The 13,444-nt window shown below is 33.3% G+C and overlaps 1 protein-coding gene across 4 annotated transcripts in view; it reads left to right on the top strand.

Moving 5' to 3' along the window:
• Positions 1-13,444, top strand: part of BNIP2 (BCL2 interacting protein 2) — a 35,007-nt gene that overhangs the window by 12,827 nt on the left and 8,736 nt on the right. For all 4 annotated transcript variants that reach the window (XM_074234278.1, XM_074234277.1, XM_074234276.1 and 1 more), the window contains exons 2-8: positions 6-112; positions 656-723; positions 3,002-3,178; positions 5,000-5,176; positions 11,154-11,256; positions 11,790-11,921; positions 13,262-13,348. In XM_074234278.1, the coding sequence (XP_074090379.1) occupies positions 6-112; positions 656-723; positions 3,002-3,178; positions 5,000-5,176; positions 11,154-11,256; positions 11,790-11,921; positions 13,262-13,348 (851 nt within the window). The remainder of the gene's footprint in view (positions 1-5; positions 113-655; positions 724-3,001; positions 3,179-4,999; positions 5,177-11,153; positions 11,257-11,789; positions 11,922-13,261; positions 13,349-13,444) is intronic.

The raw sequence follows: 13,444 nt of genomic DNA, 5'->3' as shown, positions 1-13,444 counted from the left end.
CATAGGTCAGCAGTTCTCTGGATTACCAGGAATTTGTAGTTGATATTGAGACCAGGCTAAGGATGGAAGGTGTGGAACTTAAAGAAGAATGGCAAGATGAAGACTTCCCAATGTAAGCAAGTTAAAGGGAAATTTTTAACAGTTGTTGTAACTTTTGGCTTGAAAATTAACTTATTAATAAATGTTTAATTTCTTTAGGATTTTAGCAATTTTTATGGTAGAAATAAGGTGTCAGTACTTCATAGCTTACAATGTACTTGTGCTTGTGTTATTTGCATGTTCTTTGGTATTGTTGAGGAAATGAACTTTGAGAAATTATCTGCTTACAGTAAATCAGGACTAGTACTTAGGCCTTCTGACTAGTGTTCATTTTACTATATTATAACTGTCTGTTTATTTTAAATTGTTATTCCTATTGATGAAAAAAGATGTGTCATCTCTACCATTTTTCCATTCAAATATATGATCTACACATTAGATTATTTGCTTTGATTTAACCTCTGATAACTTCAGCTAAGTTTCTTTTATTAGCTAAATTTACAGTGTAGCTCAATCCACATTACATATAGCCTTTACTTAAACAATCGTTTTAATTTCAATAAGTCACTTGATATGTGATAGAGAAAGGGATAATTATGATCTCTGTATCTTGTAGACCTTTACCAGAGGATGACAGCATTGAAGCAGATGTATTAGCTGTAGCAGGATCAGAACACCAGCCAGGTAAGGATCTCATTCTGAGGATTTATGTGAAATGACCTGTTCACCTCATTTTCCCTAAAAGAAAAAGTTGCTGACAATTCACAGTTCAAACCAATAAGCATTAATTAGTTAAATACCCCTTTTTGCCAAGCCCAGTGCCAAGTGCTATGAAGATTCAAAGGTATAATGAGAAATTATCTCTGCAGGATCCAACATAAAAAGAGGTAAGCATATGTGAGATGAAAAAAGGCTGCTTCTAATGGAACAGGGAACACCTTGAACCAAGTTGAAGAGATTAAGGGTTTTCAGAAGTGCAAGGGAAGAGAGTCGCAGATGACAAACCTGTACAAAAGCATGGAAATGGGGTCTGGAATACAGTGAAAGTAACAATTGTTAAGTCAATCCAATATGATGTGAAAAAACCTTTGGGCTTAGAAGTTAACAAACCATCACCACACTGAGGAGAAGGATCCATATTACAAGGTGACTAGGAAGTGGAAGCAATAAGTAAAATTGTTATTAATATGTCTTGGGCTATGAGAGGAGCAGGGATGAGACTAGATTTGAACTCAGGAAAATAGACCTTCCTGACTCCAGGCTCAGCATTCTATACACTGCACTGCCTAGCTGCTCAGAGAAAGGCAAATTTAGATTTTCCAAAAAAGAAGAGAGCAAAGATCTGCAAAGTATAGCTTAAATAGCATAACTTCATTTTTGGCCTGATTCCAGAATATTTATTAGAAAAGAAAGCAGTGCCTACCAAGAACAAGATGGATGCATCAACAATAGGTCATGCCAAATAAGGTATATGTATTTTTTTGACAGGGTTATTTAATTGGTCTGTCTGCGAGAATGCTATAGTTTATCTAGCTTTTATGAAAGTCAGCTTGACTTTCATTTGATATTCATTCATGTTGCCCTACTGAACTAGATGATAGATGAATTGGTTGAATGAACCAAATCCAAAAAGTATCCATTAGTGGAACACGTTTTCATAATGAAAGCAGCTCCAGAGATCTGAATGGATGAAGGAAATGACACTGATTGCTTGAGGTATAGTCTCCTGACTATAACAGAAACCTGTTAGGGGGAAAGAACAGGTTTGAGGGGGTAAATGAGTTAAGTTTTGGGTATGTGGAAAATTCCAGTGGGGATGTCCAAGTGTATATGTATAGGGTCTGGAATAGGAAAAAGAGGATCAGGGATTATAGTTAGTAATGCATATTTTGGAGTCATCTGAATAGAAGTGATCATTGAAGCCATTGAAACTGTATATAAGATTTCCGGAATAGACAAGTTGTCTAAGGACTGGAAAAGATGTTTAGCATTGTTAAATGCTACAGAGAGCTTCGTGGATGGTTAGATAAAAACCCATTGAATTTGATAGTGTTAGAGGGTTATTATTAGTGTGGTAGTAAGAATTGTTGAAGAGGTTAAAGAATGAGAAAAGATGGAGTTGTAGGTGTTGAGGCTAAGTTACATTTAACCTCCATGAAATACTGTGAAACCTTGAGGGGGTTGGGGAGTTTCACATCATTGACATTGACTAGAAACTCTGTTGTGTCCCATTCTCCCTCACACACACACACACACACACACACACACACACACACACACCCCGTTCCTTTTTAGGAGTCCAGTGGCTAGCATAGCAATTTTACTTAACCATTAAAATTTTTTACAAAGGGATATTTATTTCAAACATTTCACCCCGTACCTCTGAACATAATCTTATTCCCCCTCCATTCTCCCCCCCCCCCCCCCCCCCCCCCGCCCATTCTCTGTGTTCTTTTTCTATTGCATCCTTTGTCTTAAGCAAAAGTAACCTAGCCTCTTGTCCGGTCCCTTTCTTTACATTCTCTAATTTTTATTCTTTTCAGCTTTCTTATCTTTTTTTTTATCATATTCCAATACTTTGATTTCTATTTGGTATTGGGTGCCACTTGGTACTGAAAAAAGATATTGACCAGTAGTCTTATGTGGAGTTTGTTGTGAATATCACATTTTTAAAAAATACAATAATATAATTCAGTGGGCAAAAGCATCTGCTGGGGAGGAAATTCCAGCTTAGGAACAATAATCTTATTGGTGCTTATATTGGCAGAACTAAGGCATAAAGTTAAGAGCTAATAGTTTATTTTAAATTAGCATTCTATAAAAAGTGATGGAAGACATTTAACACTTAAGTATTTTATAGCTTTCAATCAATAGTTGTTAATGAAACAATGAAGTTTGAACTCATTTTTTGTTATGAACATCTAACATTAATGTACTTTGCATTTTCATTTATATTTTGCAGACCCTCTAGAAATAAATGGAAATAAAGTAAGGAAAAAGTTAATGGCTCCAGATATTAGCTTAACACTGGATCGGAGTGACGGTTCCATTTTATCAGATGATTTGGATGAAAGTGGAGAGATTGACTTGGATGGTTTAGATACTCCATCTGAGAACAGTAATGAGTTTGAATGGGAAGGTAATATTTCATTATCTTTTGTAATCTTTAAAGTAAGGAAGTAATTAAGGAAGTTGGAAGATGCATTATAATAATGCCTATATTTCCAGCATTTTTGATTAAGATATATAGTTATTTTCTCTTGAATATTCTTTCTTCCTATATATTTAATGTACCAAAAGCCCTTTTGGCTTACTGTTTAATAATAGAAAATCTGCTGTGGAGCACAAAATATTTTACATTAAAAATTTTATTACATTTAGCCTAGGTAGCTTCATGTTTACTTTCAGAATATTGTAAGAGTTTGTTTTCTCATGATTGATTATTTATATACTTAAGAATAGAGTTTGGCCCTGGGGGGTGGGGTAGGGGCTGCTGGTGAAGTATTGTTATTTTTTTCCCCTCAGTTGAATTTATCAAGTTAACCAACTAAGAGCCTTAACAGCTTCATGCTTTACTGTAATTGCTACAAAGTGACCAAAATTGCAGTTCTCTGCAACAGCCCCATTTCATTTGTGTTGATGATAGCAAAATAGGATGACTGTAACTCTTTGGGGAAGACTAATTGGTCAGATTATTGCCATGAAAACAACAGTGGACTTCTTGATCCTTTGAATCTTATTGAATTTCATATAGTCAAAGAAGCTCATTATATACTATTTTGATAACTTTCTTTCCCCCAACTAACTGCCATGAATGACATTCTTTATGCAAAAATAAAAATTTCTTGAAAACTTTTTTTTTTGCTCTGTGTGTGTGTGTATGGTGTGTTGGGGGGAGCTGATTGTAGAATAAAAAAGATTTTAGATCTTTATGTTAGAGAGAAAAATATACTTGTTAGAGAGGGAAAAGCATTTGTCATGTACTGACTAAAATTCAATTAAATTTGTGTGGTCTTGAACCTACTTATTTTCATATCAACTACTTGGTTCAGGAAATGTTCCCATTTGCAATATTTTATAAAGATGCTGAAACAGGTTTCTGCCTATTTGTTTTGTCTTTTCTTCTTTTGATGCTGCTGCATTCATTTCCTGGAAGGATATTTTCCGTTAACAACTTTGTCTTGGAAACAGACAACTAACACGCAGTAGGTTTTTCCTTTCTACCCTTTCCCTTCCCAATCCATTCAGTTTTTTTCGGTTAGGACTATGATACTAAAATTTTTTAAATCGCTTTATTATTATTAAAGAATCAACCAAAATGTAATCTCAAAACAAATTTCATTGGGTGATTGGTGCTTATGCTCAGGTTAATGTTAATTTTAAATAGATTTATTTGCATGTATATTCAGAATATCATTAATGTGTTTGTTAATTGCTGCTTCCCCATAAACTTGCGATCAAATGAGAAACAATCTAGTTAACCACTTTTTTATCTAATGGGTTAATATTTTAAGGAATAATCTGCATGATTTTAAAAAGGAAATTGGCTATCACCCATTTTTTTCATAACATATAGGAACCATGAAGGTTGATAGGATATTTTTCCCCCATGACTAAAACCTGTAAAACTAATGTAGGACCAGTACCTGAATAAAATTTTGTTCATGATAGTTTATCCATCATGTATGCATCATTCTCTGATTAGAGGTTACAAAAATTAATAAAAATTCACTTGAGTAATATTGACCTCTGAAAGAAAAACATGAAATTAGATCAAGGCCCTTCACATTTTGAAAAATGAATATATTCTACAATTGAGTTAAATTTAAAGCTTCTGCAGATTATAGTATAAAGAAATTTACCTAACTAATCCAAATAGATAGTAAAGTGGTTAACCTATAAATTGATTGTTATTTTTGCAAAAATAAAAATTTATGCATCATTAAATTTAATTTGGCAGATGATCTTCCAAAACCTAAAACTACTGAAGTAATTAGGAAAGGATCAATTGCTGAATACACAGCAGCAGAAGAAAAGGAAGATGGACGACGCTGGCGTATGTTCAGAATTGGAGAACAGGATCACAGGGTTGACATGAAGGCAATTGAACCTTATAAAAAAGTTATCAGTCATGGAGGTAAGGGCCAATAAAATTAGGGTTTTTTAAAACAATGTATTATCAGAACTTCAAATGTTATAGAAAACTATCTTTTATTTAGATAGTCATAATCTTGAAAGAATAGTAGGCTTTTATTTATCATAGAGAACACAATCTTGTACATTGAAATAGATTTTTAAATTTATTATTTATTTTTGGTTTTTCTGTTTTGAGGTCCAAATTCTCTCCCACCTTCCCATCCATCCCTCCCTTGAAAAGGCAAGCAGCATAATATCAGTGATACATGTGATTTCCAAATTAATTATGCTCCATCTCTTTTAAATCTGAAGGTGTATCTTTCTTTTGCAAGGGTGTCTTTTGTAAATGATAACATTGTTGAATTATGGTTTCATTTCCATTTTATGTGTGAATTCATCCTATTCAAATTTCTGATTAATGTGAATTTCTCTCCATCCCATTTTCTTCTTTTTACCCTGTCCTTCCTCAAAAGTCTGTTTTGCTTTTGACCACTTCCTCCCCTAATCTGTCCTTCCTTTAATCATTATAGGTATACCCTCTTGCCTTGCTCTTAGCTATGATAGATTTCTATACTCACTAGAATGTGCAAACTAAATCCCTTCTGATTTCTCTTTCCTGTCTACTTTTTAATACTTCTTTGGAATTTTGTACTTGAAAATTAAATATTCTGTTCAGCTCTGGTTTTTTATCACAGATGTTTAAAGTCTACTATTTTATTAAAGGTTCATTTTATTTTTTCCCCCTGAAGGATTATACTCAGTTTGCTGGGTAGGTTATTCTTAGTTGTAATCCTGGCACCTTTGCCTTCTAGAAGATCATTGCAAGCCCTGTATTCATTTAACATAGAAGCTGCTAAATCTTGTGTGATCCTGAATGTGGCTCTACGGTATTTGAATTTTTTTTTCTGACTGCTTGCAGTATTTCTTCTTTATGTGAATGCTTTCAAATTAACCTAAAATAGTTTTCATTTTGGAATCTTCTTTCAAGAGGTGATTGGAAGATGCTTTTCATTTCTGTTTTACCCTCTGGGTCTAAGATGACAGGGCAATATTTTTTTTAATAATTTCTTGAAATATAAATTCTTTTTATAGCTCTCAAGTAGTCTAAACATTCTTACATTATCCCACCTTGATCCATTTTCCAGGTCATTTGTTCCTCTGAGATATTTTACATTTTGTTCTATTTTTTTTCATTTGACTTTATTGGGGGTTTTTTGTTGTGTTTTTTTTTTTAGGTTTTTGCAAGGCAAATGGGGTTAAGTAGCTTGCCCAAGGCTACACAGCTAGGTAATTATTAAGTGTCTGAGACCGGATTTGAACCTAGGTACTCCTGACTCCAGGGCAGGCGCTTTATCCACTGTGCCACCTAGCCGCTCCGACTTTATTGTTTCTTGATGTCTCATAAAGTCATTTATCTTCCACTTGCCTTGTTCTGATGTTTAAGGAATTGATTTCTTCAGTGAGCTTTTTTTTTTCCATTTGCCATTTCTGCTTTTTCAAGTTCTTTTCTACAGTGAATTTTAATTAGGTCATCCTTTTTTTTTAAGCTGTTATTTTCTTTAGCTTTTTTTGTGCCTCATTTACTGAGCTGTTCATTCTCTTTTCATAATTTTCTTGCATCATTCATATTTCTTTTCCTGATTTTTTTTTACTCTACCACTCATCTCTTTCTTTAATTCTTCAAAGGAATTCTTGTTGGATTCCTATACAGTTAATTTTTTTTTTCTTTGAGTGTAATTTTTGTTGTTTGTAGAGGAATGTTGGGAGAGTTCATTTGGGTTACTACTACTCCACCATCTTCTCTAATTATGGTTTTTATCTTTCCCTAAAGCTCTGGACTTATTACTCATCTGTTACAGAACAGAAACAGTCAATTCAATATGTCCATTTAGAAGATAACTGATTTTAACATCTAGCATATATGGGACATAGTTTTGGGGGGGAATTGGCAAAGAGAAATAAGACAAAATAGAAGAGACAAACAAATCAGTAAGAAATTCAAGAACATTTAAGCACCATTAAAGTGACACCAATCAGCCCATTTTAAAGGTAAGAGAGCTAGTTTCTCAGTTTATACATAGAAAAAGCTTCCCTGAAGAAGTATCCTTTGAGGTAAGTCTTGTTAAAAATTAGGAAGTGAAGACAAATCAGGATGATATGAGGAGGAAGACATCATAGACAAAGGAAATTATATTAGAAAACTTATAGAAATAAAAGTGTAATACAATTATCAGCTTTCTAATTTAAAGACCATGACATCAGGGAAGTGATGCCATGGCAAGCACATGAATTGGATTTGAGTGAGGGGGGTGTTAAGTCACCAGCCTCATTTTCTCCTCCAGAGCCATCTGGATCCAAGGGCCAGATATGAATAAGGACAACTGGAGATGGCCCTAGATGCAAGGCAATCAGGGTTAAGTAACTTTTAGCCCAGGGTCATACAGCTAGTTGAGTGTCAGAGGCTGGATTTGAACTTGCATCCTCCTGATTCCAAGTCCAGTATTCCTTGCCATCTAACTGCCTAACTAGGTTTTAGGTAAAAGGGTAGTAGGATATTAGACTGGAAAGGTAGTTTGAAGGTGAGATGTCTTAGGCATCAAGATGAAGAGTTTGAAGTTGGAATTTAATAATTATTTTTGTGAACAAATGATCATATAATGGATGGGAGTGTTTGTGGAGAGATGGGCAGCAATAGGGGGGAATACAAATGCTAAAGAAAACAGTTTGATTTCATAGCATGTCTGGATAAACATTTCAAAATTTTCTAGAAAAAATTTTTGGGCTTAATGTGTATTAAAAATTGAGAGGTCCTTTTCACTACAAGTAACATTATTATTATGCCTCCCGTTTCTCCATTATTTACACTTTTTTTATTCACTTACTGAAACAATTTTTAGAATAGTAATAATGATTAAGATTCATCTTATTTCTCATTAAGTAAGAGTTATAATGAGGCCCATCCAAGAAGCTCAGTTTCCTACTTAGAAGCACCCTTCATAAATATACTGTTTGTCATGAGGGAAAGTGATGGAGAGTTAATTCAGTTCTATGTATGCTTGAATACAATGAATAAATTGAGTGTGATAAATATATAAATACACAGATATAGAGAATACATAAGTGAGCATGATGAGCAGACCTGTGTGATAGAGGAAATAAGACATTCTAACAAATGGAATGAGTATTAGGTGGGCATACTAAATAAAGAGCTTTAGGAACTGAGAGGGAAAGAAATCACTTGTGGATATGTAACCTCAGAGATGACTTTAAGGGGGAAATGTGAGCTTTGAAAGATATATAAGATGTCAATAATCTGAGAAAAATTTTTAGGGAAATCAGGTGGTAGTTAGGGAACCTGAAGGAGGAGGGCATTCTATCAGAAGAATGACTTGAGGGGTGGTTAGGTGGGGCCATGAATAGAGCACCAGCCCTGGAGTCAGGAGGACCTGAGTTCAAATCCAGCCTCAAGACACTTTATAATTACCAAACTATGTGACCTTGGCCAAGTCACTTAACCCCATTGCCTTGCCCCCCCCCCCCCCCAAAGAATGACTTGAACAGGTAAGAAAGTGGAAAGGGAAGGGCATCTAGGTAGCGCAGTGGATAGAGCACTGGCCCTGGAGTCAGGAGTACCTGGGTTCAAATCTGGCCTCAGACACTTAATAATTACCTACCTGTGTGGCCTTGGGCAAGCCACTTAACCCCATTTGCCTTGCAAAAAACCTTAAAAAAAAGTGGAAAGATGAGAAATATAATCAGAAAATCTCTAGCATAAGGTACAGGTTAAGAATTTTAAGATCTTATTTTTAGGTATAAGAAAACCTAACTAGGTAAAGAAAACAAAGTCAAACTTGTTGAGTCTAGAGAAGTATAGGAAAATGTCTTTTCTAGGAGTTATGTTAGAAGTTTATTAAAGTATTTGAGTTAATAAGGGTCTGAAGTAGGGTAGTGTAGGAAATAGGTGTTAAAATATTTAAAGAGAGAACTTAAATGATTTTGTTGTCAGTTAAATAGATCCAACTACCTGAAATATAACAGTAACAGTTATTGCATTATTATTTGACTAAGCAGCATATAAAAATAATAATAACATAACCAAAGTATATAAAATATTTTGAAAATATTTAAGTTTTTTTAATGCAGTGGTTCTCTTTAGTTATAGTTTCAAGGTGGAGGTAAGTTAATTAGAAAGCTATTTAATTAGTTCAAGAATGATGTAATGATTGGAATCTAGGTGATGGCAGAGTGAAAAGAAGTGACTGGTTGAATATGAATAGGTCTCTACCTTTCTTACCCCTGTTGCTTGAACTCAAGCATTAAGCCAGAGAGATTAAAATACTGTAGGAAAAAATTTTTGTATGCATTTTGTTTGTTCATTGTTTAATGTAGCTCCTCTTGCTCTATAAATCTCTGAAAGCAAATCACTTAAATATGTGCAGTAATTTTTCTGATTAATTGGATCTTTTGCAGAAGGCAAAACTGGTTAATCTGGTTCAGAAAGTTCAGAAACATTAAATGAAACAACTAATTCATGAGAAGCAAGTTTTAAAACCTGTGGGTTTTTTTTTAAACTTAATCTCTTTTCGAAATGGCTTTTTATTTCATTTTTCAGAGGACAAAAGAGAAAAGAAACTTTAAGGAGCATTAACTATATATCTTTCCTGGTTGTCATGTTTAATATTTTTCTTTCATTAAAGTTTTTAAAAAATTGTGGTCCAAGTATACACAAGTTAATTCTCAATATTGAAATTGTTTCTAATGCATGTTAAACTGTATAAATAAAACTTAAACTTTAGACCAGGGTTCAGAATACCTGTACTTTGAATACTCCATTCATTAACATGAATCATTTAATGTCTGAGCCTTTTTCCTTTTCTGTATAAATGAAGGTAATACTTGTTCTACTCATGTTACAAGCTTATTGTAAAGAAAGTATAAAACACTGAATTACTGGTTAATTATCTGAATACCAACTCTTGTGGTTTTTTTTTTAACATCTTCTGTAGGGCAAAGGCTTTTCTTTTTTATATTTCCATCACTCTAGCATAATGGCTGACACACAGTAGCCACTTAATAAATGCTTCTTAACTGAGATCAAGAATTTGTTTTGCTACCGATTAACATAATATTTTAGCCCACCTAATACCTGTCCCTTAGAAAGAGAGTGAAAGAAAGAGAAAGGTGGACAGAAGCATCCACCTTCCTCTTTTCTTTGCGGAGGTAGAAGATATTGGGGAATGTTTCTGATACTGATGAATTCATTCAGTGTCAATTTTGTCAAATGTTTCGCTCTTTGAAAATATTCTTTGTTACAAAGGGATGACTCCCTGGGGAGGTGAAAGAAAGGACATAAATGAAAATTAAGATAATAGGAAAGGGGTGGCTAGGTGGCACAGTGGATAGGGCACCGGCCCTGGAGTCAGGAGTACCTGAGTTCAAATCCAGCCTCAGACACTTAATAATGACCTAGCTGTGTGGCCTTGGGCAAGCCACTTAACCCCATTGCCTTGCAAAAAACCTTTTAAAAAAAGATAATATGAAAGCAAGATTATTAATAAAAAATTTAAATAAAAATTTGTATTTTTCTTTTTTCTACTTCATAATGTATTTTTTCAATTAGTGCCTCATTCTTGTATTATACTTCAAATATTCTTTCTTTTGAATTCATTAAAATTTACTCTCCATAGCTAGTATATTGTACTACATATTGAAATAAGGATAAACTGACAGAAATATCAGCATTGTGATAAACTATGGGAAACAACTTAGAATTTTCAAATTAATGTCCATTTATGAATGTGAAACTTAACATTATAGGGTTTATTTTGCCATATTATTTTTAGAGTAGATTTTTTAAAAACTCTTATTCTAAGGAGTTAGTTAAAATTAATGCTTTATTTTTTAAAAGATAATAAAAAGGCCTGTGATATTTTTCAAGTTAAATAGAATGTTAGTGACTTGTTTTTTTCCAATTTCAGGTTATTATGGAGATGGATTAAATGCAATTGTTGTATTTGCTGTCTGCTTTATGCCTGAAAGTGGTCAACCTAATTATCGCTATTTAATGGACAATCTGTTTAAGTAAGTAATATTTCAATTCATATAAAGAGTAGTTAGATTTTAACCCTCATTTCCAAGACCTCTTAAGGAATATGATAAATATGAAAAGTATGCCCTGCCAATTTTCTGCCTTTTTTTTCATTTCTTGTTTTTCTATCATGAAAGGAAATTTTTCACACTAACCATAAAAGAACAGAATTTGGGACTAGGATAGAAATACCCCCCCCCCTCCCCATTTATATTCAGGAGATCTGACTTAAGCCCTGGCTCTGATGCTTCCTACTTTTGTGAACTTGGTCAGATAACTTGGTTCCTTTGGGCCAAGTTGAAGGGGACTGCTTTTGATGACCTTTTGACTACTTCTATTTTTAAAAATCAGTTTTGGTTTCCTATTTAAGGTTTTGTTGGGGGGGGGTCTTTCTGTAAAAGCATAACTCAAAAGAAGTTGCACAATTCTCCCACATAACAAGTGTGTGTGTGTGTGTGTGTGTGTGTGTGTGTGTGTGTGTGTGTGTGTGTGTATTTATATTTTTTCTCCCACTTTGTCCTGGCAGATATGTTATTGGCACTTTGGAGTTATTAGTAGCAGAGAACTACATGATAGTTTATTTAAATGGTGCTACATCACGAAGAAAAATGCCAAGTCTGGGATGGCTCAGGAAATGTTACCAGCAAATTGATAGAAGGTAATTTAAGCTTTAAAGATGCTCTGAATAGCATCACAGTTGATTAAATTTGTTTTTTAGAGGACACTGAAGGGAACTAAAAAAATAATTAGCAGAGTTCTCTTATTTCTCAAAATTGATAATTTACAACATAATGTAGTTGAAAAATGTCAAGTGCAGTTCTTCCAAAGGAACCTCTTAAAATGAAACTTCTCTTTTATGTTTTAGTCAGTACCATCCACAATTTATCTGCTTTTTGGATGGAAGTGATCAAATGTCATTTTGCCTTTCTATTATTTATATACTCTTTTCTCAGAATTTCTTCGTGAATATTCACAAAGCAATTATTCACTCAAACTACTTTTAAAAATATTTATAATTGTTGCTTATAATTAAGAATATAGAACTGCTTGTAACATTTATTACTTTTGCCAATATAAACAGATTCCTTTATTTTTCACGTTTTAATTCCTTCCACTTAAACTTTTCCTATTTGTGACATTTGTATTCCACCAAAATTTGGGAGGAGGTGGGGTTGGATTTAAAAGGTTAAAAACTATACTTCTGACATTTACTGAAGATTGACTTGACCCTAAGTGAGTTAGGGGTATATGTTTAATTAATATATGCAGAACTCTAAAGAAGTAGGTTTATATTGGACATTACCATGAATATTTTTGTGCTTATTTTATTTTTTAATTTTTTTAATATCGAAGGCTTTTTTATTAGAGGCCAATATGTGATAAGACATTTTTATGTTACTATGAAAGTCACTAAGTATCTGTCTCTGCATAAACACTGGTTCCATGTTCATAAGAAAATGACTTAATGCAAAATGACAATTTTTACAAGCAGTGGAAAATTTAATAATTCTTATCTTTCCCCTGAAAAGACTGTCTCTATTTTCTTAATTATCAATTTGTCAGGTCATCCTTGACTCTTCTTTTTTTAATATTTTTTCAATTATATGCAAAAATAGTTTTCAGCCTTCATCTTTTTTGCAAACTTTTGAGATCTACATTTTTCTATCCCCATCTTTCCCTCCCTGTGGCAGCATCCAAGTTTATTTTTATTTATAGGATCAGACATAAGACTGGAAGGAACCTTAGAAGTCTTCTAGTTTTAGATAAGATACTGAACTAACTTCAGAGTTGAATATGATTGCTATTAAGGAGTAAAGCACTGAAATTCAAATATAAGCCTATAGTCCCATTTTCATTGACTTTGAAAGGAACACCTTTAAATAATTTCAGGAAAGGGAAATTTCCCCAAATTCAAATGTTTTAACTTAAAGTCATTATGGAAGTTTACTGATACTTTTTCTCTTAACATGAATATTTGATGTTTCAATTTTTTTTCAGGTTACGAAAAAACCTAAAGTCTTTAATAATAGTTCACCCTTCTTGGTTTATCAGAACACTTCTAGCAATTACAAGGCCTTTTATTAGGTAATATTTTGGAAATCACCTTGTTTTCAGTTTTCTGTTAACTCAAGTGGTCATAATCAAAAGTAATTAGATGTTTGTGTTTTTGTTCTTTCATAG

The sequence above is a fragment of the Macrotis lagotis genome, chromosome 4, assembly GCF_037893015.1.
Source record: "Macrotis lagotis isolate mMagLag1 chromosome 4, bilby.v1.9.chrom.fasta, whole genome shotgun sequence".
NCBI lineage: Eukaryota > Metazoa > Chordata > Mammalia > Peramelemorphia > Peramelidae > Macrotis > Macrotis lagotis.
Note: the sequence above shows the minus strand (reverse complement) of the source record. Positions and strands in the feature narration are given on the sequence as shown.